At 50.2% G+C, this 27,813-nt stretch overlaps 7 protein-coding genes across 7 annotated transcripts; 5 read left to right on the top strand and 2 right to left on the bottom strand.

Annotated features, from left to right (window-relative positions):
- Positions 1–2,133: 2,133 nt before the first annotated feature.
- Positions 2,134–3,780, top strand: NCS54_00900100 (MFS domain-containing protein; the record flags this gene model as incomplete). The annotated part of the gene is made up of 1 exon (XM_053154361.1): positions 2,134–3,780. The coding sequence occupies one exon, from the start codon at positions 2,134–2,136 to the stop codon at positions 3,778–3,780; it is 1,647 nt and encodes a 548-aa protein (XP_053010336.1).
- Positions 3,781–7,130: 3,350 nt separating this feature from the next.
- Positions 7,131–8,129, bottom strand: NCS54_00900000 (PKS-ER domain-containing protein; the record flags this gene model as incomplete). The annotated part of the gene is made up of 1 exon (XM_053154360.1): positions 7,131–8,129. One exon carries the CDS (start codon positions 8,127–8,129, stop codon positions 7,131–7,133), a length of 999 nt encoding a protein of 332 aa, XP_053010335.1.
- Positions 8,130–8,813: 684 nt separating this feature from the next.
- Positions 8,814–9,680, top strand: NCS54_00899900 (AB hydrolase-1 domain-containing protein; the record flags this gene model as incomplete). The annotated part of the gene is made up of 1 exon (XM_053154359.1): positions 8,814–9,680. The coding sequence occupies one exon, from the start codon at positions 8,814–8,816 to the stop codon at positions 9,678–9,680; it is 867 nt and encodes a 288-aa protein (XP_053010334.1).
- A 771-nt stretch (positions 9,681–10,451) lies between these two features.
- On the top strand, positions 10,452–12,530 carry NCS54_00899800 (HET domain-containing protein; the record flags this gene model as incomplete). The annotated part of the gene is made up of 1 exon (XM_053154358.1): positions 10,452–12,530. The coding sequence occupies one exon, from the start codon at positions 10,452–10,454 to the stop codon at positions 12,528–12,530; it is 2,079 nt and encodes a 692-aa protein (XP_053010333.1).
- Positions 12,531–16,679: 4,149 nt separating this feature from the next.
- NCS54_00899700 (Hypothetical protein) lies at positions 16,680–18,083 on the bottom strand (the record flags this gene model as incomplete). Its single annotated transcript, XM_053154357.1, has 1 exon — positions 16,680–18,083. The coding sequence occupies one exon, from the start codon at positions 18,081–18,083 to the stop codon at positions 16,680–16,682; it is 1,404 nt and encodes a 467-aa protein (XP_053010332.1).
- Positions 18,084–22,588: 4,505 nt separating this feature from the next.
- On the top strand, positions 22,589–24,504 carry NCS54_00899600 (Hypothetical protein; the record flags this gene model as incomplete). Its single annotated transcript, XM_053154356.1, has 6 exons — positions 22,589–22,879; positions 22,935–23,057; positions 23,114–23,266; positions 23,325–24,173; positions 24,220–24,286; positions 24,350–24,504. The coding sequence occupies 6 exons, from the start codon at positions 22,589–22,591 to the stop codon at positions 24,502–24,504; spliced, it is 1,638 nt and encodes a 545-aa protein (XP_053010331.1).
- Positions 24,505–26,263: 1,759 nt separating this feature from the next.
- Positions 26,264–27,791, top strand: NCS54_00899500 (Hypothetical protein; the record flags this gene model as incomplete). The annotated part of the gene is made up of 3 exons (XM_053154355.1): positions 26,264–26,269; positions 26,402–27,008; positions 27,055–27,791. 3 exons carry the CDS (start codon positions 26,264–26,266, stop codon positions 27,789–27,791), a joined length of 1,350 nt encoding a protein of 449 aa, XP_053010330.1.
- Between the last annotated feature and the right edge of the window lie 22 nt (positions 27,792–27,813).

Genomic DNA, 27,813 nt, shown 5'->3' with positions numbered 1-27,813 from the left:
AGGAGAAGACATTGGCGGAGAATCACCCATCAGCACTGGCGTCGCAGAACAACCTCGCAGGGGCATACCAAGCCAACAGTCAGATCGACAAGGCAGTGGAACTACTCGGGCATGGCCGTTCGAGGATGCAAATGAAATGAAGATAGAATAACAGGTATTGTATATCCTTCTCATTGGCAGGCCGCTATATTTCTTAATATTTAATATCAACTTCCCATGCTAGTCATATGTAATTAGGCAATTGTAGTAGTACAAAAGCCTCGAACGGGTCGTTCTTGTTAGGCCTCGTCAGAAGGATGAATTCAAGACCTCTGAATGGACCATACTTGAAACCTCAACCTAAGGCAGGGGACATGATATGCCGAGAAGGAGTTGCATGACGTTGTCATGCTGAGCCAAGCATAGATATACCTGTTGACCGACCAACACGGAGGATTAAGAGGCAGCCACCTCATAAATGCAGCCCGTATTCAGCTCGCCTCACGTGTTGGGAGCAGCAACAAAAGTTCCCATTGGCTGCGGGTCGTATATGTACGAGAGGACTCAATCCTCAGAACTGGTTCAATCTTGTGCAGAGGTTCTGAGAGGGAATAAATAAGCCCTCGTCTCACAGCATCACCCCTAATATTGCAAAGGATCTCCAAGCCAGTTTCAACCATGTTCAAAAGCGAAGCTACTTTAGCTTGCTTCCCGAGTCACAGTCCTCATTCGTGTCATCTTTCTTGGCCTCATTGTTAGAAGGAGTGCTAGGGTAATTGACACCTAATCGTCTAGTATCTACTCTACTGAAATCTTGTCTTCGGCATTTGGGGTCTCTAACTGGAACCCGCTTTATAAAGAAGGCGTCAAGTTTCCGGACGCCGCTCTTATCTACAAGTACGGAGGCTGGATCATCGAGTTTGACAACGTGATCGTTCTTGCCGTTGAAGGCTCGCTGGTTAGGAAATCACACACATAGACCCAGAGGCTGCCGAAGAAGACCCAGACTGCGATCTGGTTGAGGAGGGAGATAGCAGCGGGAAGCTTGTGAAGCGATGCAGTCATTCTCGCTGCTTCACCCCGCCTCTGTGTCGAACGTACACCGGGTGCTACATCTGCAGAATCTATAACTACACCATGGATTTGGAAATTATATCTAGCAGATAGTGGAGGAGACACTCGATCTATACAGGAGAGACTTCCTTTCTTACAGTTATGATTGTCGTTGGATCTTGCTTATTATCGTGCTCGCCTGTATTGTGGCCGATAAGCTCTCTTGAAGACGTCATTGATACCAACAACAAACTACATCCGTCAGAATCAACAAGCCGGTGGGTATCGGCCAGCATCCAGTGTTAGTACATGGACGAGCATGACGGCGCCAGTAGCGGCTTAGGGGGGTGTTATTTACGGCTGCTCATCTCTTTATGTATTCAGGGCAGAAACTTGGTGCAACTGACAATCGATCATGCCATGCCACCCTCAAGGCCCAGCCCGCCCTGTTCTACCACAAATGGTGTTGGGAGTACGTTGGTTGAGCCTAGCGTCGAGCACATGCCAAGCCTTGCCGTCTCTTTGGTCACGGCCCAAACCGATCTTGGATTTTGGCGTTTCGCCTGCAAGCTCCATGGCAATCCCCCCCTCTCTGTACTGTAGCCGGGGACTAGCTCACATGGTGGCTAGACCTTCCTGGGTAATGGCCCGGGTCCACTCCATCGTTCCCTGGATATGATTGGTTTCTCGTCGGCCCGAATACACTTAGCTACATAGGGTAAATAGCCGTTAAGGTGAAGAATGAAGCTCCTCACCAATCTACCATGGTCTCCTTGCGTTCGAAAAACATGGGGTTGCGGGGATAGAGTTGGCGGAACCCCAGCTTGCGGCGACACTGTTGAGTGCTTAGATGATCGAATGATGGGGCCCAAGTTTTGGACTGGACCAATTCACGCCACATTCCGGCTAGTTACCCCTTCCATCTAACCTAACAACAAAGTGGGTTGTTGTGATGCCTTCCCCGGTGCTTCGTTGATGCACTATTAAAGAGGGCTTCCCCAGCTAAGTCAGGGCGACTCAAACCCTCTACCCTCGCATCAATCTCCTTACTGTACATGCTCATACCCCTTCATATCTACGTTCAACTCATTTCTGCCAACCATGGCCGCCCCTCTTGAACCAGTCACCTCGGCAAAAGCGGACGTCGACACCGTGGAGTCCCTTGCCGTGGATCGAGTCGATCAAAACAACTTTGTTCAGACGATCCAAGATGCCCAGGTTGCCACCAGCAAGGAACACTCCATGTCCGTCTGGAGAGGCATCAAGCTATACCCAAAGGCAATTGGGTGGTCTGTTTTGCTGTCAACGGCCATTGTCATGGAAGGCTACGATGTTGTTCTGATGAGCTCTTTCTATGCAATGGAGCCCTTCAACAAAAAATATGGTCAACTACAACCGGACGGGTCTTACTCGCTCACAGCTGCTTGGCAGGCTGGCCTGTCTAATGCTATGAACGTCGGTCAGATCCTGGGCTTATTCATGACGGGGTTTATATCCGAGCGCCTCGGTTATAGAAAGACAATGATGTCGGCCCTCGCTGCGGTGACGAGTTTCATCTTTGTTCTGTTCTTTGCTCCCAACCTCCCTGCTCTTTGCGCCGGCGAGATCCTGATGGGAATCCCGTTGGGTGTCTTTCAGACCTTGACTGTCACGTACGCCTCGGAAGTCTGCCCTGTGGTGCTGCGTTGCTATCTCACCACCTACGTCAATCTCTGCTGGGTCATGGGCCAGCTTATCGCTTCCGGAGTTCTTCGCGGCCTCGTCAGCAGGTCGGATGAGTGGGCTTATCGTATCCCATTTGCCATTCAATGGATGTGGCCAGTTCCCATTCTGGTTGGCGTTTTCTTCGCTCCCGAAAGCCCCTGGTGGCTTGTCCGGCAAGGGCGTGAGAAAGATGCCGTAGCTGCTCTGAAACGCTTGACGAGCAAGGCCGACATCGACTTCAACCCTGACGAGACTGTGGCCATGATGATTCATACGAACGAACTCGAGAAGGAAATTGAACAAGGCACCACCTATTTCGACTGCTTCAAAGGCGTCGACCTTCGCCGTACTGAGGTGGTCTGTTTCACTTGGGCTGCCCAGAACCTCTGCGGTGCAGGTATCATGGGGTACTCAACCTACTTCTATACCCAAGCCGGCTTGGCCACAGAGAACGCCTTCAACATGTCTCTAGGCCAGTATGCTCTAGGCTTCTTCGGCACCATATTTTCTTGGTACCTCATGACCCATCTCGGACGACGTACCCTCTATGTTGGAGGCTTGGCTATTCTGTTCGTCATCCTCTTGGCTATCGGATTCACCTCGCTAGCCGGGAACCACAACGTTGCTGCTTCATGGGCTACAGGTTCATTGTTGCTAGTATATACCTTCTTCTACGATTCGACTGTAGGACCTGTGTGCTACTCACTTGTCTCGGAGCTCTCATCAACCCGTTTGCGAGCCAAGACCATTGTCCTGGCCCGAAACCTTTACAACATTTTCAGCATTGTCAACGGAGTCATCATTCCGTACATGCTTAATCCCACAGCGTGGAACTGGCGTGGAAAGGCTGGTTTCTTTTGGGCGGGCCTGTGCTTCCTCTGCGTTGCCTGGGCCTATTTCCGTCTCCCAGAGCCCAAGGACCGTACTTATGGAGAACTCGACGTTTTGTTCCAACAGGGCGTCAGCGCTAGGAAGTTCAAGGAAACGTCAGTGGATCCCTTTGAACATGGCGCGCACGAGAAGAAGGAAAGGTCCGATGAGTGAGTGCAAGTGTTGAGGAGCCAGGAGGGGATCTTATTGACGAGCCTGGGAGCGAAGGATTGTGTGAATTAAATGACCATCGTATCATAACTCGAACTGTCAATTGAGATTTTTGTGCATGATCCTTGCTACAGCAGATGGAGACGGTGATCACCTCATGTAGACGGAAAGGGGGCGGAACGACTTCCGGGATTTGCCTTAGCAGCTGATCCATAGCACGGTTACAGCCGGGCGGTCTGAATCTGCTTAAAAGTAAACATGCACTTGGTCAAAGGACTCAGAGGGGCCAGGGGCAACAGCACTGACTCGTTGGCCCATCTTCCCCCACAAGTCGAAGAAGCGGGGGACGGCTATTTACCGAATCGAGCATAGTCACCAGTGTGAACCAGGATATAACACCAGGTCTAAAGCCGTCTAATTCGTCACGAGATTGCGGGGGAAGTGAAGCCCAGTTCTAGACTCATGGTCGGACCGACTCAGCTGTTCAACTGACCTGGTCTTATGAAAACCTACTACTGCAAAAGCCTCTCGACTCTATCTTTCAAACTTTGTAATATCGCTCGCGCTGTGGACAAAGACAAGTGTCCCGCTTCCTGACCCATTGCACGACCTCGCAATATCTCGAGCAACCTTCATCTGCCGCGAATCGACGGTTAGTTTAAAGGCGGAGAAAACGTCTTCTTGGCCTCCACGACGCGAACACGAACTTTATGATCTCCTTCAAGCTGTATCATCCAAGAGTTGGCTCCTCACTGCAGCCAGCCCCTGGTGCAGCATGTGACCAATGCCGACGCAAAAAAGCAAGGTGTAATCGCAAACAGCCCTGCGAAGCCTGCAAGAGGAGTCTGGAAATCTGTTCGTACTCGGCCCCCAAAACGAGAGGACGAAGGCCCAGAGCTCGCCCCAACAACGACAAAGATGAGCCAGCAAAGACAACAGTTCCCGGATCAGTCAATCTGCCTGGAACTTCTCAACAGGATAGTGGCGACTCGGACGCGATATCCACAATAACAAGTCCCTGTCCACCTCAGCAGAGCGATACATCTCAAAGTCCTTGCGAGACCGATCTGTTGTGGAGTGCACCCAGCCCTGCCAGTCCGAGGCGGCAGTGCACTGCGAAGGGATATATGAATGACGAGATCTTTGTCGAAAAGAATCCTCAATTAAATGAACCAGATGCAACGCTTTGGACAAGTCGCGCTGCTACGTCCACTGGTTATGAGCCTTCACCATTCGCCCTTCAATACCCAAATTTCGTTCCCTACGTACGCATCTACCTTGAACGATTATATTCAGTCTTTCCCGTCGTTGATCGGGAATTCTTGTCGTCTCTATTCAACCCGGAAAGGCAAGATGCCCACATACCCGTATGGCTATACGCGTTCCTTTCGGCACTCTCAGCTGCAGTCATTGTCCAGCTTAATGTCACAGATCTCAAGGCTTCAGAAATGGGAATGCCGATCGAAAATGACCATGACCATAGGACTTTTGTCCGTGAGTCGATACCGGGTTTTTCACCACAGCTCTTTATCTCCCAATGTATGCAAGCCCGGCAGCAGCACGCCTTTATCGAAGAAGCCGACGAATGGACCATTCTTACTTCATTCTTCTTGTTTGTGGCGCACGACAACCTGATTCAGCCCAAGTCAGCCTCGTATTACCTCCGAGAGGCCATTGGATTTGTGGAGGCTTTGCGGCTAGGGGAGCCAGAGTCATACATGAGCCTTGATGCAGACACGGAACAGCGACGGAAGCGGCTCTTCTGGCTCCTCTTTGTCACTGAGAGGTAGGTCTCACACTTATGTGGCCCATGGAATGACTTGACAATTTTCAGAGCATACGCTGTCCAACACCGACAAAGAGCCATCCTCAGGCCGACGATCGATCCTCCTCGCATATTCGAATGTCGAGATCCAAGACTAGCATACGGTTTTGCGTCCCTGGTAAAGGTGTTTGCTACGATTGATGAGCCTTTTATCACGGCAAGGATGAACGAACAGGCCAGCGGCGATATTGACCTATCGCCGCTTGCCAACCAGTCCATTGCAAGGCTTCTCGATCATAGTACAGGAGGGGTACTCTCGATGTCGGAGATAGACGAGACACAGCGCCTGGATATCACGGTAACCCAGCATTGGATTCGTATACTTGCTTGCCAAATGCGAATGACATCTTCTCTGCGACCTGATTCTTCCAAAACTCAACAAGCTGGTAGTCTTGAACCATATATCCAACCGGTCCTCGAAACATCGAAAAGCTTGCTCAGACTCATTTCTACCGCCACGCCGGCATCACTGGAATGTCACGGTCTTGGAATGGTATGCAGTGCATAATTAGCACCCCAAAGTCTCTCCCTGTTAAAGACACTTGCTGATTGCATTTCATTCCTGTAGGAGCGTAAAATAGCCGATACTGCGAACTGTCTTTGTGACGTGATCGCAAATGCCGATGTTGAAGACTTTGCCGGATTCTTCACTGCACCGGAGTATCTCCATAGTTTCATGATGTTTTTATCCGATTTCCGTAACCGCGAGTCGCAATGCCTGCAGCCTCTGGCTCAAAGGGCGACCATCATCTTGGCTGCTAGGCTTGACCCTATGAACTCTCTAGGGGCCTGGGGGGAGGAGGCTGACCCGCCACGACGCAGAGACTCGGGTGTGTGTCGGGTCATTGGTGAAGTAAGAAATACTATATCGGACGCATGATCTTATTGAGATAGTGTATTAGTTTCCTTAGAGGGTCACCGCAATACGAAGCTGTGAGAGAAATCTCAGTCAACCCCGAAGACGCAACTAATAGAAAAGACAGTTGACTTATGGCTGTAAGCCTCCAGTACTTCTACGGTGAGTTCATCTGTGGCTGTATCTAAGAAGGTGTATTTGGAAATATTGCTTCACCTTGGCTTCGTTTGGGGCGTATAATTCGTCGTCTGAGAAGAATAGCTTAATGTTATTTATAGTTCCCCTTGGGCTGATGCTGGTCATTTGTGGTCTGTAACGTACCTTGAAGGCGATAGTTGCTCAGAAGAGAACGAATTCCTAGCAGTGAAACATCCCGTTTAGTTAATCCTAAACAGATACTATAAGCTGCCACAATACTCATGGCCTATTCACATTATAGCCCTCACCGCTACAAACGTGCCACGAGAACTATGTACCAGGATGATACTGCATTTAGTCAATCTGAATGCGGCAGGAGATGGAGTTAGCAAATAACAAGACGATAATGTAACAAGCATAAATTACTATTCATCATCAGTGGTCCCCTTCTCAGCCCAAAAACTGTCTAAAGCCGCTCCTTGTAGGTCGGCTCATGTTATACTAATACGTCTCACCTTCTTAAGCACCCCTCCACTATTCCGTCTCATTAAGCTTAGACGGATCAGTGTATAGACGTCCGACCACGTTACCCTGCGTGAGGCGCTCTATGCCCTCCGGCAGCTTAGCGAATGGGATCTCCTCCATAAGCGGCGTAAACTGCTTCTCCGCAATCATTTGAAGCGTCTCGGCAACCTCATTGGCTGAAGACCCAACCGAGCCGACGAGTCGAACGCCGAGACCTACGAGCTGGTGGGTATCGATGGTAGACTCCTTGCTTGATAGACCGACAAGGACAACTTTGCCTTCAGGCTTGACGGCCTTTATGGCGGCAGCCGTCGTGCTTCCCGTGCCCACAAAATCGAACACAGTGTCAAAATTGACGCCCGGAAGGTCATCAAAGCTTCTCCCACAGACAATTGCGCCCAACTGCAGGGCTGTAGCAAACTTGTGTCGGTCAATGTCGAACCCGTGCACCTTGGCACCAATCCGGGCTGCGATCTGGATGGCGGACATGCCCAGGCCGCCGAGGCCCACCACCGCAACCTTGGATGAGGCGGAAACCTGACCCTCAGTAACCACAGCGTGGTAGGCCGTCGCTATTGCGTCCGTGGCCACGGCGGCCTCAGCGAACGTGACAGCGTCGGGGATAAGAAGCGTCTTCTCCTCACGGAGCGCCGCAAACTGCGCAAACCCGCCGTCGCAGCCAAGGCCCGCGGCGTTGATCACGTCACCGATGGCGATGGGATGCTTGTTTGTGATAATGGCCACGACGCGGTCTCCGGTCTTGAACTTGATGACCTTGGACCCTGTAGAGACAACCACGCCCGCGATCTCGTGGCCCAGGGTGATGGGCCGCTTCCAGAAAAAGGTCTCGTCCAAGCCGGTGATGATGTTGAGGTCGGTATGACAGAGGCCACTGGCCTTGACCTCGACCAGGACTTGATCTGGTTCGGGAACAGGCACAGGGACTTTGGTGTACTCTAAGCCCTTAGACGGCTTGGAGAAGCGATAAGCATTCATGAGTTGGGTCATGTCGCCGTGATAGAAGTGGTTTATTTGCGTGGTAATGGGATAACTGGATGGGAGAGACAGAGACAATTCCAGAGACTTGAGAAAAGGAGAGGTGCTATGGCTGCACATGAGAGGGGGCGCAATCACCATCATTTGTAGTCTACCCCGACGGCCTTCTTCGCCTCCAACTACGAAGCAAACAACATCACCACCCGTTCATAACGGCTGCCTCGGCTGCCTCGGCAGAGTGCTAGGCGTGACGCCATCGGGACTACTTCATGCCGCTTCGGGCTCCGTATGTTTGCGGGGTATCGGAGAAATTTCTAAAAACCCCATACTGGCCTATCTACTAATGAAGATTAGCTATCCCATGCTCCTAGCCTGGGGCCCGGAGCAACCAGGGAAGTACATTATACTGACTGCCGAACAACGAGGGGAAACCATCACGTAACTGCTCCCGGTCACAAATGAGTCGGCGGGGATATTATCAAGCATTCCGCTTGTTTTCCCGACTCTGGGTTGAGAATACTAATCATCTAGACAGCTGGTGTGGCCCGTGGCAGATACTAGCAGTGCGTCCAAACTTACCCGTCTATAAAGCCCAAGGACACAAACCACCAGCCTGTTTTTTCCCCCCAAGACTCTTCCTCCCAAACCAACTTCGTCTTCTATCCTTCAGAACCACCATCTTTGCCTATTATCAACATGTCTACCATCCAGACAGTCAAGACCCAGTACACGTCCATCGAGGGCATCAAGGTCGCCTATCGCCACTTCGGAAAGCCAAGTGCTGTTCCGCTGCTCTTCGCGAACCACCTGCGTGGGTCCATGGACACGCTGGACCCCCTCCTCTTCAATACTATTGCCAAGAATCGAGAAGTCCTCATCTTCGATAACTTTGGTATCGGCCACAGCGATGGCGAAGTCCCCCAGACTATTGCCCGCATGGCCGAGATTGCCGCCAAGTTCCTGGCTGCCATTAAGGTCGACAAGGCCGACGTCATGGGCTTCTCAATGGGAGGTGGTGTGGCCCAGGTCCTTGCCTGGGACTACCCGCACCTGGTTCGCAAGCTGATCCTCGCCGGCACCCAGTCTGCTATCGGTGAAGGTGTCGTCCTACCACCGCGGGATGTGCTAGAGAGTGCGGGAGCCGACAGTGACCAGCCCCCTACTAAGAAGGATATGCTTTACCTCTTCTTCTATCCCTCCGATACTAGTTTGGCGCTTGGTCAGAACTGGTGGGACCGGATTCACGAGCGCAATGTTGAGGGAGAAGAGCGCAGAGGGTACCTTACCGGGCAGGGAGCACAGTCGCAACTGTCGGCCATCTTCTCCCAAACCATCGACGAGAAGAACTTTGAACGCCTCAAGGATATCAAGGCGCCAACGTTGGTAACCAACGGGCACGACGATATCATGTCCCCGACGCCTAATAGCTTTGTACTCCAGCAACAGATTGCCAACGCCCAGCTGATTATATATCCTGACTCAGGCCATGGCCATCTGTTCCAGGTGCCTGAGCTATATGCCCAGCACCTTGAGCTATTCCTCGGAGATCCCCAGGCGGCCTGAGTTATTAAGGAAGAGTGGGGTTTATAGAAAGTAGCTAGGAAGAGTTATTAAAATACGACTTTTTAATAATGCATTTTAATGGCGGCTCGAGCCAGTACAATTTGATCCAAAAACTGCAGAACTCGTTCTATTCTTCTTCCTCTACTCGGCCGCTTGTCTGGCCAGTTTTCAGCGCGAAGTCAGGTTAACAATATAATATGCCAGAGGCAAAGCTGTGCCTTGGAAGAAAGGGGCTAGGTTGCAGTCGCATTTACCGCAGCAAGATATTAGTTAGTGAAGACTATAGAAGGGAGCTTATATTAATAAAGTGACTTAAGATAATAAAGTGTCTATAAATAGTTTTTTCTTAACTATACTAGAGAGAAAGGCAAAGTTAATAATAAGAAATATAAATAAGAATTAACCTTAATTAGATTAAAGAGTAGTATTATATACTTATTTTCTAAATAATATTTAATGCTAATATATTCAAGTTATAATATAAATATATAATATAGTTAAAAGAGATAAAAGACTTAATTATTAATTATTTATTTATATTTAATTAAACTTTATAGCTTAAGAATAGTAACCTAAGAGCATACACATATCATCTCTTGTCATCTTACCTGCTTGTGATGTCGGATTAGGCAGCAATGCAGCCTGATTCTCCGCCACCTGCAGCTCACATATTTGAAATGGGATAAACAACAAACCTCGTTTTCCAGGCCGAGTTATGATTGAATGTAAACCTTACACACAAATTCTTCCCACCTTTGGTTTTCTATCAAAATGGATAAAGGAGTCGACGATTCCAATATCCCTCTAAGCGATATTGCCCAACGCCATGACAAGCCGATTGTCTCGCTCCTCCTCGACATTCAGAAGACCCCCCAACAGCCCCAGAGGAAATACTTGCATTTTATCAGACGCCTGGAATGTCTCTCTGTTGACGAGAGCTCCAAGGAGGAACTCGTTCGGTCCGTCGACAGCTTGAAGCCTAGAAGCTGGAGCCAGAGAATCACGCTGATACGGCGCGAGATCAATGCCTTCGAGAAAAAAGACTATGTCGCTTTGTCATATACATGGGAAAGATCCGATCACGAAGACCAAAGCAGCGGCAAATATGCAGTCCAAACTAGGGATGAACGTCAATTTTTCCCATCGCCGGTTCGGGACTGCGTTTTTGACCGCGTGTTATCGTACATGCAGGCGAAAGATCTGGACTTGCTTTGGATCGACAGGCATTGTGTCAAACAGAAGACCTGCGGGAAAAAGGGCGTGTGTTACCATGCGAGATGCAATCAGAAGCATGACGCAATCCAGACCATGGACTTGGTCTACAAACTCAGCAAGAACCCCGTGGCTCTGCTCGGAATGCCAATCGAGTGGCGGGATGAACTGGATCTGTTGGTCAAAGTTCTTACCGGACAGCTTGTCTATAAACCCCCGGGAACATCCAATTTCCAGCTTTCACAAACGACAAGCCAGGACGAAGCCTCACGAGCGCTGGGGTTATTGAGCAGGATAACGAAAGATCGTTGGTGGACAAGGGCCTGGACATTCCAGGAGAACTACCGCGCAGGGGCAAAGATGACTCTACTTATTCGGCATCCACCCTTCTTGGAGGCGCAGAAAAGATCATATGGGCGTTTCCTTGACGTTCCATGCGAAATCTGCATTAAATCTGTGGACTTCTGCAAAACCTCTACCGAATTGTGCCTTGCTGTTCAGGCCCAAACACCACGACAGGCAGATGCATCATGTCATGCGGAACAAGTTCTCGCAGTGGTAGGGAAGTATACCGTTTTACTGGACAGGTCAGAGTCTATGACCCCGTCTGTCATTGCTGCCATCCAGAGAAGGAGCCTGGGCGATGCTTGGGACAAGCCGGCTATCATTGCTAATTGCTGCCAATACGCCATTCGGATGGACAATTTGGAACTGAAGAGAATGTCGCAGAGCCTTAGTCTATCGATACTGGCGATGTGTCTTCTCAATGGAGAGATTCTCCACAACGGCGTAGAGGAGGAGGATCCAACCTCTATGTCCGACAAGACCGTGTCCCAGTACCTGGAGGCTCAAGCATTCAAGGGGTTCTGTGCTCCCCGCAGCGAGCGCGACCTGACATTCAATAAAGGGTGCCGGTTCGTGGAAGTTCAACTCAAGCAAAGTGGCATCAAGACAAGAGGCCACCTTTGGAAACTTGGCAGGATCATTCATACCGCAAGATTTCGACTCCCATTGTCAGGGGCGGAGAAGTCATCTTGCAGCCTAACCCCAGACAGGCAGGGACGGCTCACTCAACTTGTCGCTGAGCTGAGACTCGTTGGCGAAACTAGTCTTGCCACTCAGATTGAAAGATTTCTGAACGACGATTCCACCAGATCTGATGAAGGTTTCAAGAGTGAAGCTTTTCCTAAGCGGTACATGAATATTATGGCAGAAGAACTGGCTGCGGCGATCGAGAACGGCAAATCGCTCCGGCTAGGTCAAATTTGGGGCGCTCTTGAACCGGAAGTTCCATGCTCTGCTATATTTGTGTGGGATCCCAGTCGCACTGAGAGAAACAATGGAGATAAGCGACGCGAGACCAACACAAGAAGCAAGGGAGACCGAGGATCGCAGGAAGCATTTGTTTTCACCGCTACAAGTCCTATGGAACGTGGTTATCAACAGCATGGTACCAACGATCTAGATCACCACGTATCGCTCGAGGTTTCGTGGCCACTCTCATGGAGGCAAGCCCCTAACCGTCTCCCTCGACTCTACATCAAAAGTTGGCTTCTTGGATTATGCTTCTTCTACGGGTTCCCAAAGACAGACGTTATTTTCCCATGGCCATCTGCTCTTCAGGCGGTTGATCCTTGATTCTCGCTTACTTTGACTATATAGGGAATCAATGAATCCGAGTCTTTTGCTCCATATGATTGTGGCCGAGTTTGTGTTCAGCATCTGATTCTTCTTCATTTACACTTTTGGGTAATAAGGTCTGAAAAGCTTCTATGACTGCAATAAATACTACAAAGGCGCAGATTCACAGAGGCTGAGATAATTGGTCCGCACAAGAGAGCGGTTTCTTGCATGCATCCCTGCCTGCCTCCTCAATAGCAACGCTTGGTTGGTTTCAACAGTCGCGGGGCATCTTGTCCGAGAGTATGGAAAGCGTCCCAGATCTCGTTGTAGTATATCCCAGGGCCGCCTCGGAGACTTCCCAGGGAGTATCTTCTCAAGATAGAACTTCCCTTCAACAGATGTGGTTTCCGCTGTAAACTGTCCCACGTCTCCCCAGCGAGGTTTTCGGTGCCGGATTCGTGATAGAGCCATAGACATCTCTCGAAGTTATCCCCTCCTTGACCTGATCGCGCTCGCGCTCTAGTTTGATGCATGGAAGTAAATACGTCGCCTTCATAGACGCTCTCTAATTCGCCAATGTCAATGGAAATATCCTGGGATCCTCCCGGACAGTCTCTTGGGATATGGGGACCGAAGCTGATCTTGACGACGCCGACGCCATACCCGAAGATGATGGCCTTCCCAACAGGATAGCGAGGCCGATGAGGCTTCAAATGGTAGTAAAAATGGCTTTGGATGACTGGTAGGAAGCCAAGCGACAAATGTGCCGGGACGGCGGCAGAAGAAGGTATATTTACAGTTCCTGAGTGCCAGTGGTCGCACATGGGGTGATGATGATTTACTTGCAAGTCGCATCAAAGCCTTGTCATCGCCGACTTTTATGTCGGTTTGTGTCGCGACAATGCTCTAAATGCCGTCAAGCCAATATGACGGTTGGCCTCATCGGGACACTGCCGCGAAGAACGGCAAAGTTGCCCAGCGCATTTTCAGCAGGATCCGTGATCCAAATCGGAGATTGTAAATCAGAGCCCATGGTGCAGGGCCAATCACAGTGGCCAAGTCCACAGCCTGCAGCCAGGGCAGACCGTTAGGCACAAACACCTCTCCATGTTGCAGCAACCTGAACGTTAGGCAGCGGGCAAGGCAGACTCTTGAAACTCAGCCCCATTTCTTGAGTCTGACGGTGTGTTCTCGAACACGAGCTTCTGCCTCCCTTAGCATCCACCATCATCAACCTCGAATAGCACGTACCATGTACACCAAGCTTCGCAACGACCGCCAGATTCGGCTCATGACTTTGAATGCCGGCCAAGCTGGTGATTCGATCAGTTGCAGTTTGCGGCGCGTGAAGCTCAGCAAGTCGCTCAAATTCGAAGCTCTCTCTTACGAGTGGAAACAAACCCACGGCTTGGCCAGCATCACATGTAACGGTAGCCCTCGGCCCGTCACAACCAATCTAGCATTGGCACTACGGGCCTTGCGACTCTCTTCGAGCCCTAGAGTGCTCTGGGTGGATGCGGTGTGCATCAATCAGGAAGACCCGGGGGAGAAAGCGAAGCAAATTCCACTTATGCGCGAGATTTATGCGTCGGCCACTGCTGTTCTAACATGGCTTGGCCCTGACTTTCCTGGGGCTAAAGAAGCGTTTGATATTCTTCCATATCTTAGCTTGGTGGGGATCGAACGCCATCCAACCGGAAAACCAGACACAGAGAAAATCGAAGACATTATTGCGGCCAACCTCACTGAGCGTCCGAAGCATGGGTCTATCATTCAAGGGCAAGGAGATTACATGCTCTTCACTCATGACAGAGATTCCGCCATGTTGCACACTACCCGACGGCATCCGGAGCTTGATGGCGACGTCCTCTTTAGATTCCATGATCGAAAGGCTTGGAACGCTATTGACCAACTATTTTGTAACACTTACTTCGAGCGTTCTTGGATTCTTCAGGAAGTCGCTGTCGCCGAGATGGTTTACGTTTTGTGTGGATCATACATTATTCCTTGGGATATTTTCCGGATGGCCTACGAAGGCAGGTCAAAGTTGGTATTTCAACGCTTCAGAAGCCCTCTCGCAGACGAATTCCTGAGTCTCGTTCCCTGCGTTAGAGATGCTCGATTGCGATACCGTAACAGCGATGAGACTAGATGTCAGGACTTAGCTACCGTCTTGACCAGTTTCAGTTATTCGAAGCAAACGGATCCTCGGGACATGGTCTATGCCGCGCTGGGACTCATTACACTCCAGTCGCCATGTGCAGACGTCGTGCCAGACTACAGTAAGTCGACAGAGGACGGTTTCTACGAAGCAAGCTGCCAAATCATCCGATCACGGAAGGATCTTTCCTTGTGGTCATGCAAGACCTTGATGAGTCAAAGGTCTATGCCCTCTCTCCCCTCTTGGGTACCAGAATGGACGATGAAGCCTTGCGAAGAAGCTCTTGAATTTGCTAGCCCCCTTTTCAGCCGATCTCTACCTGGAAATCCCTTCTTGCATGATCGCAGCTTATTCATCGACGGTCATTTGCTTGATGTGGTTGACGCAACCTTCTCCTTCGATCATGATCTCGAGGAGTTTGAGCTTGTCTGGGGACTTGATCAGTGGCTTAGAAAACACGGGAAAAATATTTTTGGGAAATACTCTGGTGGCTTATTGGACAACTCTATGACTCCTACTCCTTCGCAAGGTACCAGGGTTGAAGCGAGCCAACTTTTGCGCGACTATGCAGATATCCCACTTTGTGTTGCGGAAGTTTTCCGTAACATAAAACCTGACAATCAATATCCTCTTCCCGACAGGATGTTGAATATTGAAGCAATGTGGTCAACCCTTACGGCTATATTCAAAAGGCGTATTAAGAGGCCCAAGCCGCCTGGATATCGACTTTTCCTCGCCCTATTAGACATCTCCCCTCAGCTTTTATGGGCACGAGACCCCATAGGCCATCGACTGCCTCATTCTTTCAATTCCTGGATCGTGGCGGCCATTCTACTACTGGCCCAAGGGAATCAAACCAAGCCTCTCCGGGAGATCTTTTCCAACCACCTTGGGATGAATGATTCAGTTCACGGCATACGAGATAGCTTTTTCGTGACAAACAAAGGATATTTTGGTCGTGCTCCGGCTGAGACTGTCGAGCGCGGCCAGGCTGTAGCTGTACTTGGCGGGGCGTATGTCCCTTACTTGTTGCAGAAACAGAACGATCACTATCAGCTGATCAGTCATGCATACGTGGAGGGAATTATGACGCTGAGGAGCTTACCTGTGAGCTGGAAAGTGGAGAGGATTGAGATTCGCTAGTTGAGACCCCCCATTGTTCGCACTGATGTTTAGCAAATTGATATCTTTCTTGGCCTCTTGATATCGCTTCAGTGACGTGAGAAGCAGTCGTGGAAAGTGATTTCCCAAGATTCTCATCACAAGGGTTTCTCTGACCTGTCCCGCTTCCCTGGCATCATCAGTCGGGCTGTGAATTGTATTGTACGTGTCTTCAGCACTCCGGACGCATGGGTCCCGCATGTCACTCATCGCACCTGTGTTTACTATCTGAGAGAGTTTTACTTTTGCCGTGGTGGTCAATGGATTCGCTCACATGTCTGCCATCATTTCTCGCAGCCTACTTTGCCAATTCTCTATCGCGGATCATGGACATTGAAGGCAATGAACTAGCCCAGCCACGCCGGTACCTTACTACAATACAACCGTTATCGACAATACATGCTTCGAGCACGTTTACGCCTATAGATTCGGGGTCAGCACACTTATTCCACTCGCCCTCGCCTTGCTCTCTTCTCAAGCCTTGATAGCAGTTGTTCATTTGATGCTCATTTTGTTCAGTCGAAATCCATGGCACCGCTCTGCGTGGGGAGATTTTGGACAGTTGTTGGCGCTCGCTTTGAGGTCCAAGGCCCCGAAAGATCTAAAGAATGTCGGAGCGGGACCCAAAAGCTGGCATACCTGGACATCCATGACTGTAGTACGAGAAGTTGGAGTTGAAAACTATTTAGAGATTGTAGTGGATGCATCTACGGCAATGTCACATGGGGCCAAGCCAATGCACTGAAATGAGAATCCCTCAGGTTGGGGTAAAGTACGGATAAGGGGCTTGATATTCTGATTTGGCTGAACTGCAGTGTATGATCTTTTCTTTATAATTCCAATCAGGACTTAGAAGTACGTTTACGGTCACTCCGTCGATGCTTTTTGCCGCTTGTTGCCTTGGCCTCTTGTTGGACGTCGACTGGCCCTTTGGCTTCCTTAGCCTGATCATTCTTAGACCTGGTCTTCTCGCTCTTGCTCTTAACTGGATCCTCCTTGCTGCTTTCCTCTTTGAGATCTTCTTTGAGATCCTCCTGCTCACTGACCACAGGCTCCTCTCTGCTGGTCTCAACCTCCGGTACCGCAGGTTCCTTGGGCACCTCGATACCTCCAAGAACCCGAGGGATCTCTCTGCTCAGGCCTTTGTTCACCTGTGTTGTGGCAATGGTGCTGCATGCGCCACCTGCAGACAATGCCCCAACGAGTGCTAGGGGGGTGAGAAGGGGGAAAGCTACGCTGAGGGCGAAGGTGCCGGCCAACGAGGCTGATATACCCCCGACAGCTGTTCCAACTGTAGCAGCCGTCTTCCATTCGCTCTCTTCGCGAGTGACGTTCTCCACATCTTTCAACAGCAAGTTCCCTGGGTAGTCCTCCAGGGTCGGTAGGTTGAACCAGACGAAGTTGTGGGAACTGTGAGTCTCGCCGTGGATGGTGAGGGTCCCCAGATCAGGAAACTCGAGTGCATTGTCAATGAACATGGGTCGCCAGGTGGGTATCAGCAGGTGGAACATGGTTGTGTCTGAGCGTCTCCCCAAGTTTTGCCGGATAAACACCATCCAGGCGACGAGAGCATCCAGGTTATCAGAGAAGCCGAGGAAGTTGTCTGGTAGAGGCTTATCTTGAGCAAAGTCACAGAAATCTGGATGCCACTCCGCATCAGGGTGGTAGAGGAAGTAGAGATGCCTCATGTCGTCTGAAAAAGCGGTTCTGCTCTGGCGGCACAGAAACTTGTGGACATGAGCTGAGAACTTGACCGGGTTGCTCAAGCTTGTGCGTGCCTTCAGCTCTTCGGGAAGCTTGACACCTGACTTTTCAATGTCTGACTCGTAGATGACATGGACTCCATTTGTGTCGAGCTGGAGGGCCGTTATGAATTGTTGTAGGGGCTTTGACCAGTCGGCATTGCGAAAGACTTTGTTGACGGCCTTGACAGGAGTCTGCACAGTTAGAGGAGACTGAGTGGAAGACTCTTGGTTGGTGTTGAGCTCCTGCTCCTGCTCCTGCTCCGGGAGGCTATTGCTGACTGCGGTGTCTCCCAACTCGGCCTCGCTGGGATTGCTGACGGCCGCTGTGTCATCCTCGGGGGTGGTAGAGTCGAACTGGGCTTCCTTTGCCTGTAAGAATGCGTTGAGATCGAGAGGGATCTCGATCAGTTGCCGCGATGTGTCGACACCTCTCTTCTGTCCCTCGCCACCGCGCCTCTTGGCATTCGGGCTGCGGGGCTGCTTGCTCTCGACTGCGCCCATGGTGAGATGTGTGCGACCGCTTGAACGACGCTCATAGACTGATGGATTTCCGTACTAGCAAGATGTACACCAGGGTGCGATTTGGTATCGGATGTGATGTACTTGATGTGTTATTGCCGGTAGAGGTATGATGAAAATCCATGGCCACCGTCCGAGGTCATGACAAAGAGTCATCGACCAAACTGTGGGTCACCGTTTGACGCTAGTTACTGGAGCCAACGCATCCGGCGTTTTAGATGGTGCTCACCGCCTTTCGGTCTCGAGCCGTTGGGCCGGGATTTTGCCTCCTCTCTCGGTTGATTGCTACCTAATCAAGTCCCTTGAGTATTCTCAGAATGGTCATAGACTGAATGACCGTTTAAAAATTTGATATCGCTCAATTCTAGCATAATTTGACCTGAACGAGCGATGGGGTCCGGTGATAGGTCCTTGGTCAACTGAGCCATCCCAAGGGTGTGAGCACGGTTCTACATATGTTCAGATAATGGTGCTATAATAAACTTTGCTGGCTGTACTTGCAATCCAATCATATGCTGTAATGATCACCAAGTATGGAGCAGGTGACAGGCGGAAGAGGTCAAGGAGCATTCGCATCGGTATGCTCTGGAGTTGGTACCTTTGCGCAAATTGTGGGACGCCCATACTTCGTGTTTCGCTCGTGAATGATTACGACATATGTCTATTTATTGTATCAGTGTGTAGGTCGCGCTGGGGAGCAAAATCTCCCCTATTGGTTGCTGAAGTGATGGGTAAGCTGTGTCTAGGAGGAATAGCTGAGGAAGAAGTCATCCTCTTCCCAGTGCCATCAGTGAAACAATTGCAAACCCAGTGGGAAATGGAAAGAACACTTGACTCCCGTGCTGCGACTGCTGCTTCCAGGCTCTGGTGGGCATTTGAATAGACTCCCGCTCGTCCTTTTTAAACAACAGGTCGAACTAGCCTGAAGACTCGTTGAGGACTCCTAGAACCGGAAGATCATATAGCTAGAGCACTGAGGTTGAACGCTGCGTTCCCTATGCTGGCGGTTACGGTGAATATTGTGAAAAAAAAAAAAAAGCATATGCCTGACGAACGATGTCCCGTTTCTATTCTTTATCATCCTCTCTACCTCCGTAACCTATTGGCTTATCGCTCAGTAACCCCTAGGAAGTAGATAATGACCATCTGTGTTCTAACTGCCGACTTACCATCACCATCACCACCATGAGCATTCTCATAGCCAATCTTCCCCTATACGAAAATACGTATGTCAGATTATCATCACCCCAACACTCTAGAAAGCGTTTTCGGCGGTTTTTGAGTAAGCCGGAACCAAAAGTGTCGATTGTGCATCTGGAAGTATCTCAATTGCCACACAACAATATTCAGACCTTGCTGATTCATATCCACATAATGTAACGAAATCCTCTAATAATGGAACAACCAACGAGGACATCACATATATCTAGGATTGTGTAAGTAAATGATGTGCCGAAACCCTTGATATTTTGATCGGGGATGCCAGTCTCGCCGGAATGCTGGCAGCTCAAATATGGGAAACCCAAGGCCACCCAACAAGGAGGGACGGAAACTGGAAACTTGCTGTCGGGCTACGTTTAGAATTTTATCCTCAGCACAAATATCAAGGCAAGCGTTCAACCCGGATGCGAAGAAGGACACATCCTTCCCTCAAAACCCATAATCCACCCCACCTTATCAAGGGTCTGGCGGAGCCCGGCCGTCAGAACGAACAGGGGGAATTCCTGAACCTCATCTCTCCTTTCAGGGCTATAGGCAATCTCTTCGAGCTGGAGCCAGTGATAGAGCAGGCACAAATGAATGTGGCCGTCTCAGAGAGATGATGAACGAGATCAAATGACCAATCGCTCTTCTTCGGAGCCATGATGTCCATCGGAACGAGCCAACATCTACATTAGACCTGCCACGAGACTGATGGCATTCCAAGCCAGATTGAAGCGCACCTGCTGAAAGAGGTGTGCCTGAGGCCTAAACTACCCTCACATCATCCAGCCGGCCCGTAGCCAAGTTCACCATCATCATTCCTTACACTCAGGTGCCCAACAGCTCCCAAGTGAAGGAATTTGCTCCCCGCCGTGATAACTTGAGGGAGTACGGTTACAGGTGGAAATATGGTCAGAGCGGGCATAGTCGAAGCTGAGTAGAAATTGCAGGGACAAAAGATTCCAAGCGATTCCCTTCAACTCGTGTTCCACGGGTTACTCACTCTTCATGGGGGTATGGGTGGAAATGAAGCAACCTCCACTCAAAGCTTTGACTACATCAACCCTCACGACGCTATTTTGTTTTCGGCAATGGCCTAGGAAACAGTTACCTGTAGAACCTATTCTGGTAGGGAAGGCGTTCGTGATCGCACAGTAATGTCCGACACTTCGACCAGAAGCCTTTGCTTCGGTATGCCTGCCTAGTCACCATGTCAGGCCATCCCTATTTAACCACGGAACCAGCATGAGAAGCGTAAGGGGAAATTTATGTCAATGATCAAAAGGGGCGCTCTCGAGAAAATTGAAACCCTGATTCTGCACAAGGAAAGTATCAGCCTCCAACATCTCTATAGCTATACAGTATTAGGTTTTGGTGTCGCCATATATTGATGACTTCATCTTTTTTTGTTGTAGTTGTGGACCTTATAGTGACACGTCGTTGATGATAAAAAGGACATCCACATTAAACAGCCATAGGTGAATGGAAAGGCAGGGGCTAAAGCGAACCAAGGTCTCGCTCTATTTTAAAATGCGTAGGGAGCTGAGTATATCGAGATGTATGCCCCACCTCGCAAACCACCTGGTGATGGTGAAAGAGAGAATTTTATATCCTGTCCTTTGTTAATCGATCTGTTGATTGTTAAATAGTGATATACACTGAAGCCTATGCTTAGAATGTGTCGGCGTTGAGATACGACTGTGGAAGAGCTTCCGGGCTAGATTGGTGATACAACTGAAACCGTCTCCGATTTGCGCGTCGAATCAGTGAACTTATCTAGTCCGCCATCAACTCGGCGTTTGGAAGAGGCTGGACTTACAGGCACGGACAGGCGTCAGGTGTGCGTTTTGTGCTCCTTTGCGGATCCCACTGATCAGTGATAGCTCAGGAAGGCTCTTTCTATCTTAGTATATCGAGGGGCTTTTTGGGGAAGCTCGCTTAATTCAAGTTGCCTGTAGTCATAAAAACTAAACCTGAACCTTGCGGCAAAATTTCTATTTACGGGGTACGGAAACACGGAGCGTCCCGAGATCAGCGTTGACGGCTCAGCCTCCCCAGCGCGCTCCACTCTAGGGGGACGATCTTGCCTGAAAATGAGATTGAATCCTGGCCAACAGCCGGTTACCTGGATGGGGGCTGTTTGCGCCAAGCTTATTGTTCATTTGTTCCTTGCCGCTGGTGATATCGCTGCGAGATCCAGGTAGACTGTAATTCGGTCCGAGTCAAAGCCACCAAGAAGATGCAGGCTTCAAAGCCCTGTCTTTGACACATCCAAGGATAGCTCTCGTCGCCCTAGGTAATACATAATAATAGATACTGCTCTTGGTCTTGACCGAGCGAGGGGTCAAAGACTCTTGAGCATCACTCTCAGCATTGACCCAAACCTCTTGCTCTTCTCAAGCCCTTCATGTGTATCTGTCCTTGTGTTACCCCTCATTTTATGGTTTTCCCGTTTTTATTTTTCTTCTTCTTTTCCCGCTGAGTACGTGGTTCAATTGTTCAGACTTCAACCTGCACGTTCATGCAATGGGTCGACGGATCGAATTTGTCACTCACTACCACCCGTTGACGGCGCCGTTGCAAAGCGAGACCCCTGGAGGAACTGGCCCGCAGCATAGTTCTTGATAATATCATTCTTTCTATTAGAAATCAATGCTCTCCTGAGTGGCCCCCTGGTCCCAGGCCCTCCCTACAGAGTAACTTTCAGGGCCTCATCAGCCAAGCCGGAACAGCAAACGGGTAGCCATCTTGCATACGTCCGGGGAAAATGCGGGGTACGGTTGAGTGACAAATCAGACGTAAGTATCCTTGGGTCCTCGGAACTAGTTCAGACGCGGAAGCGGAACTCGACCAGATGATACAAACTCATGCCAAGCCATTCAGTGTTGCCTTGAAAATTTCCTAAAACGGATATGAAGGGTATTCCGGTTACAATGCTAGATAAGAGACAGTACAGATGGGGTAAGAAGATTGGCAACCCCTGAACCGACTGTCCCATGTGCGCAGTTTGACATTGACTCGGCCACCTCCAAGGACAAGACCGTCCAACCCTACCGAGGTATCATGAGCCAGAAGGCCAGTAAAACACATTAGGCAGTAGAGCTAAGCCGTTAGATTCTCGGCAGTTCCACATGGTAAATGATAAGAGTAGCCTGCAATAAAAGCGTCTTGGTTGACGAGTATATATTGAGATCTACCATCGCACTACATCTCCCTCTGCACCCTACCTCCTCCAGCAACCCTTCAACTCGCAATTTCGCCTCTCAACGTTGAACCCATCAATTATGTCGAAACCAGACTGGAATGCACTCATTCAGGCGAAGCGCGCCGCCCGTGACTCGCGCATACCCGCAGAATGGCGTTTGGACAGCAGCATCACCAGCCAAGCCCGCCGTGACAACCCAATCAGCGCCTTCGACCTCCTCAACCAGACCAATCTTCTGACCAAGCGCGAGCGCGGGATTACGGAGAAGTACGATGCTACGTCTCTCCTCGCCCAGTTGGCCTCTGGCGCGTTGTCCTCCTTCGAGGTGACCATGGCCTTCTGCAAGCGCGCTGCAATCGCTCAGCAGTTGGTAAGTCGCAGGTGCCTGTGCTGATTACCTGGCGGGCTGACTGCCATTGAAACAGATCAATCCCTTGACAGAGATTTTCTTTGATAAGGCGCTTGAGAGAGCAAAGGAGCTGGATGCCTATCTTGCGCGAGAGGGCAAACCCAAGGGTCCGTTTCATGGATTGCCTATCAGTCTCAAGGTTTGTTGCCCTCTTGGTTTCCTCTCAAGCAATGCGGCCGCTAACATAGGATCAAGGATATGTGGATGGTAAAGGGCGAAGCAGCTACCCTGGGCTTCGTCGCATATCTGCCCAAGCCAGTTGCGGAGGAGAACTCGCCTATTGTCGATATCCTTCTCGACGGGGGCGCCGTCTTGTACTGCAAGACAAATGTTCCCCAGGGCTTGTTTGTATGTCCCATTGCCCGATCATGACATTGCCGACCTTATTGCTGACATGACTGCCCAGTCCATGGAGGGTGAAAACAACGTATTTGGCGTAACTCTGAACCCCCACAAGCTCACTCTGGGCGCTGCTGGCAGCAGCACAGGAGAGGGAGCTTTGGTCGGGTTCCGTGGCTCACCCCTCGGTCTAGGCACCGATATTGGAGGCTCTATCCGTTCACCGTCTCTCGTCAGCGGTGCGTACGGATTTAAGCCAACTGCAAATCGGATCCCCTTCTCCGGTCAACAGTTTCACTTCCCCAAGGGATGGCCCGGCATCCTTCCTTCAGCTGGACCACACGCCAATAGTGCTCAAGACCTCACCTACTTTTGCAAGGCCATCATTGGAAGTGATTCCTGGAGGAAAGACTATTCGGCACTAGCAGTCCCGTGGGCAGATGTCCCAAAAAAGAAGCTCAAAATCGGGTACTGGGAGGGCTCACCTCAGACTCCTGTATTCCCTCCTATCCTCCGGGCCCTCCGGAAGGCCGCAGAGGCGTTGAAGGCTGCTGGCCACGAGATCGTTCCGCTGTCCACGCCCGAGGGAGGCGGTACACTCGACTGTGCCGGTATCTATACTCACTCTCTCGGCTTTGATACAAACGCGACCCTTATGCAGTTCCTTGACGATGCTGAGGAGGAGATCCTGCCCGGGATGAAGGATCTTAAGGAGGCGATGGCAGGTGCGCCCAAGAGCACTCTTGAAGACGTGTGGCAGTTTCATGGCGACCGTGGCGATTATCGCCAAGCGTGGCATGCCAAGTGGGCCGAGACCGGCATGGATGTCTTGCTCTGCCCTGCGCACCAGGGAACTGGCATGCCTCACAATGCCTACGGCCTCCCAGTGTATACCATGATCTGGAATCTTTTGGATGTATGTTCTGTTTATCTGTGTTCTGGGCGTGGCTAACATCGTGTAGTGCCCTGCAAGTGTCATTCCCTTTCTCAAGGCGAGTAAGATGATTGACACTGACGAGGTTGAAGGATGTAAGTTTTCATCGCAGTCATTATGATACCGTCAAAGTGTATGTGTAACTAACGGGGATATAGATGACGCAGATGCTCTTGATGGTGCGCCGGCCCATGTGCAAGTTGTTGGATGGACCCTCCGCGACGAGGAGGTACTGATGGCTACAGAGGTTATTGATGAGGTCTTGAGGAATGTCCCTGAAGCGGATTTTCCCCCTCTGTACTCCTCACTATAGCTAGTAAATACCTTTAACCAGTAGCTATGTATGAGACTATAAGCAGATTAGTGGTGCCCTTTGGGCTCCATTTGCCTTCGATGAATCTTCACCAAACGACGTTTCGGATTATGTTTTTGTCATTGTGGAACCCAGTCCATCGTCGCCTTTCATGTTTACCTTGACGGCATATTAATCAGTATTTTATATTTGGCGTAGATTTGGCTCGATATGTCTAGGAGCCTTTCTTGATGGGTGAGTCAATACAATGCATGTGTCCTCCACACACCTGAGGCTGAGTCTATCACGCTCGCCGGCTGAGTCATTATCCGCAGTCACCTTTGCTTATTTCTCAAATTCTCGTTGGGTATTTTAAGGGATGCTTTCGCGTGAATCGCTCCTATCTCAGCATCTACACTTTTTCCAGATTGGTATTTCGTCAACATACCACCCACCATGAACCTCTCTGAGCCAGCACCACCAAAATGTCGAACAGCGATGATCAGTGGCCATATCGACATCTCACACTCCGAATTCGCCATGCATTATCATGATCTTATAAAAGAAGCCATAGCTAGAGGTGATCGATTCATTCTTGGCGATGCGAGAGGCACGGATGAGTTCGCACTCGAGTACATCTTACGACATGAGCCCACAGCTCGCATCACCGTCTATGCTTCAAGGGCTGAGAGATGCAAGGCCCTTACAGATAGAAATATTGACGCGATTCTTGTCAAGCCTCTGAAGAAAAAGGCCCGGGGACGCCAACACCACTTAGAGAGGGATGCAGAGATGACGAATTCCAGCGACTACGACATATTGTGGGTTCGAGATGAGGAGGAGTGTCGGAAGCTCTATGGAGAGAAATACCGCCCAAGAATTTCAGCTACGGAGCTCAATCGAAGGAGGAGGATAGATAATATAAAAAACGCCAATGCCAACTCAACAACCTAGTTGCTAGCGAAGAACAAGTGGGATTTCTGGCCAATTTGGGCTGTTAATTGGGCTGGTCATAGATTGGACGTTGTTGTCGATAAGGTCCTCGAGGGGTGGATTGACCGAAGCAGCATGGTTATCTTGCTCTCGGGTAAAGTGCTACGGACTCTATATGGGCTTGCGATGGCGGAAGTGGGAGGCGAGGAAAGTGAATATTGGGCTCAGGTGTTTGAACAGAGTGGAGGGGTCGTGGATTTGCAACTGAGGATGCACAGCCCGGTATCATCAGATGAAGACAGCTAAGATGCATTATCAGTAGAAAAACTTACTTGAAATACCAACTCATGGTGAAACAAATGAACAGGGACCATGATATCTGCTCAACTGCCTTTCGACGTCTGAAATACATTAAGCTGTCAAGAAATAGGCCAGGGTGGTGTAGTATCACGTGACGGATTGGGTCAGTGGTGCAGACGCTAAAATTTGGTAATGGAAGCTAATAAAAACAACCCTGGATCCCCTCCCAGGTTTGCCTTTTTCTCCTTCTCATGACGCTCTTTGCTCCACACAGACGTCTCAGTGATTCTTAGCACTGAAGCCATCCATCTCTTAGCCACCTTCAATAATGCCGGTAATACGGAATATCCCTGATAGCAAAAGACGGTCCCGTACAGGATGTCTGCCATGCAGGAAACGCCGAAGAAAATGTACGCCCCAAACCTCCCGAGCGAGTCGTAACATTCTTCCTTGTCTTGGAACGATTTCTAACATAATCAAAAGGCGATGAGAAGAGACCCAGATGCGGAAGTTGCCAAGAGAGGGGTGTAGCTTGCGAGTACAAGCAATGGGCGTTTGTTGCTGAAGTGGCTTCAGTGTCAGGCGACATTGATAAAACACCAGGCCGGCATCAAGACGTAGCACAGTCCCCGGCCGTCAGTCGATTCTAATTCCACTCCAGGCTCTCAAATAACAAAAGCTTTAGTTTGTGCAGGATGACTTACTCTCCTTACCAAAGGCAGTCTCGCCCATTCCACCTCCGAACGACTCGCCACATAGCACCGGCTACCCAGCAAAAGACAATGGCGCTGTAAACACGCCATTCGACACATCGCCAGCAGCCAGCCTCGCTCACACCCACGAGTCAACCGGAAACCAGATCCTCACGCCGTCGACGTGGGATGACAAGGCTGGCCAGTGTAAGCAACGAGCGATGCACTGCTTCCGGTACCAGCTCGTGCCGTGGATAGAGTCCAACGCCCCAAAACCCTCATTCGGTTCCAACATGATGACTCTGACGCAGGACAAGGCCGTCATTATGGACGCGGCTATTTATCTTGCTAGACATCGTACCAGCCGTGGTGAGACTTCTATCGAGGAGCTACAAGAGCTGCATCATCGGCTTTTGCTAGAAAACACCTTTGTTGCAGATGTTGGACGATCATTACTCGCTCTTGGAGACCTCTTCAATGATGGGCCTTCGCAGTGGCCCAAGTTTCGATTCTATCATCCACAACCAGACACTCCGAGTCAAACGTTGGAAGACATGGATGAGCCTCTCAAATCTCTGTTACGATTCCACCTCAAGATTGGTATGTTTCCTTTATAGCTTCGCGTGCGATATGCTGACACTCATAGACCTTGCAGCCTCCATTATGACAAACAAGCCACCATCCATGAAGATCCCACTCTCTTCAGGCAGATCCCTCTTCAATGCCTCTCTATCCCCCATAGAGACCTACGATTCATGTTTGCTCTGCCTCTTTGAATGTCTCCGGCTGATTCACTACGAGCTCATCCCTCTCTTTACCGGCCAGTCCAACATGCAATCAGCCGCTCCCGAGTCCTATTCTCTCAAGTGGGCCGCATGGTCTAGGCTGTGGACAAGCTGCATGCAATGGTTCCAGGACAGGCCTCCTGGCATGGAACCGGTGCTGGAAAGTTCTGATGCTGATTTAAACGGACACAAGATGCAAGAGTCTCCTTTTCCGGCCGATGTCTATACCAGTGCCCTGTCTCTGCAGGCCAACCTGACCATGCATCTATCCTCCCTCCTCCTTCTCGCCTACAAGCCGCGACTTGTGAAGCTATCGAGGTTTCCACACCATCTGATTTCAAGAAGCTGGCACACACAAAAAATCGCTAGGCTAGCAGTCTGGAATAACTTTCCAGAGCAGTGGGATCCTCTCGTAGTGGCTGCCCTGCTCCGGGCCGCAAGAGAGATGACCCATGCCTCGCAGCAGGAAGCGCTGCTTACTTGCTTTCAACGAATCACGGATGTGACGAAATTGCCATTAGATGAGGAAATCTCAAATCTACGGCTGTATTGGCGCTCATCTAGTCACAGCACACCGCCAACCATGTCCCATCGATGAGTTGAAAATTTGAGAGATGAAG

The sequence above is a fragment of the Fusarium falciforme genome, chromosome 7 (assembly GCF_026873545.1).
Source record: "Fusarium falciforme chromosome 7, complete sequence".
Lineage (NCBI taxonomy): Eukaryota > Fungi > Ascomycota > Sordariomycetes > Hypocreales > Nectriaceae > Fusarium > Fusarium falciforme.
This window is presented reverse-complemented; position numbering and strand designations above follow the sequence as displayed.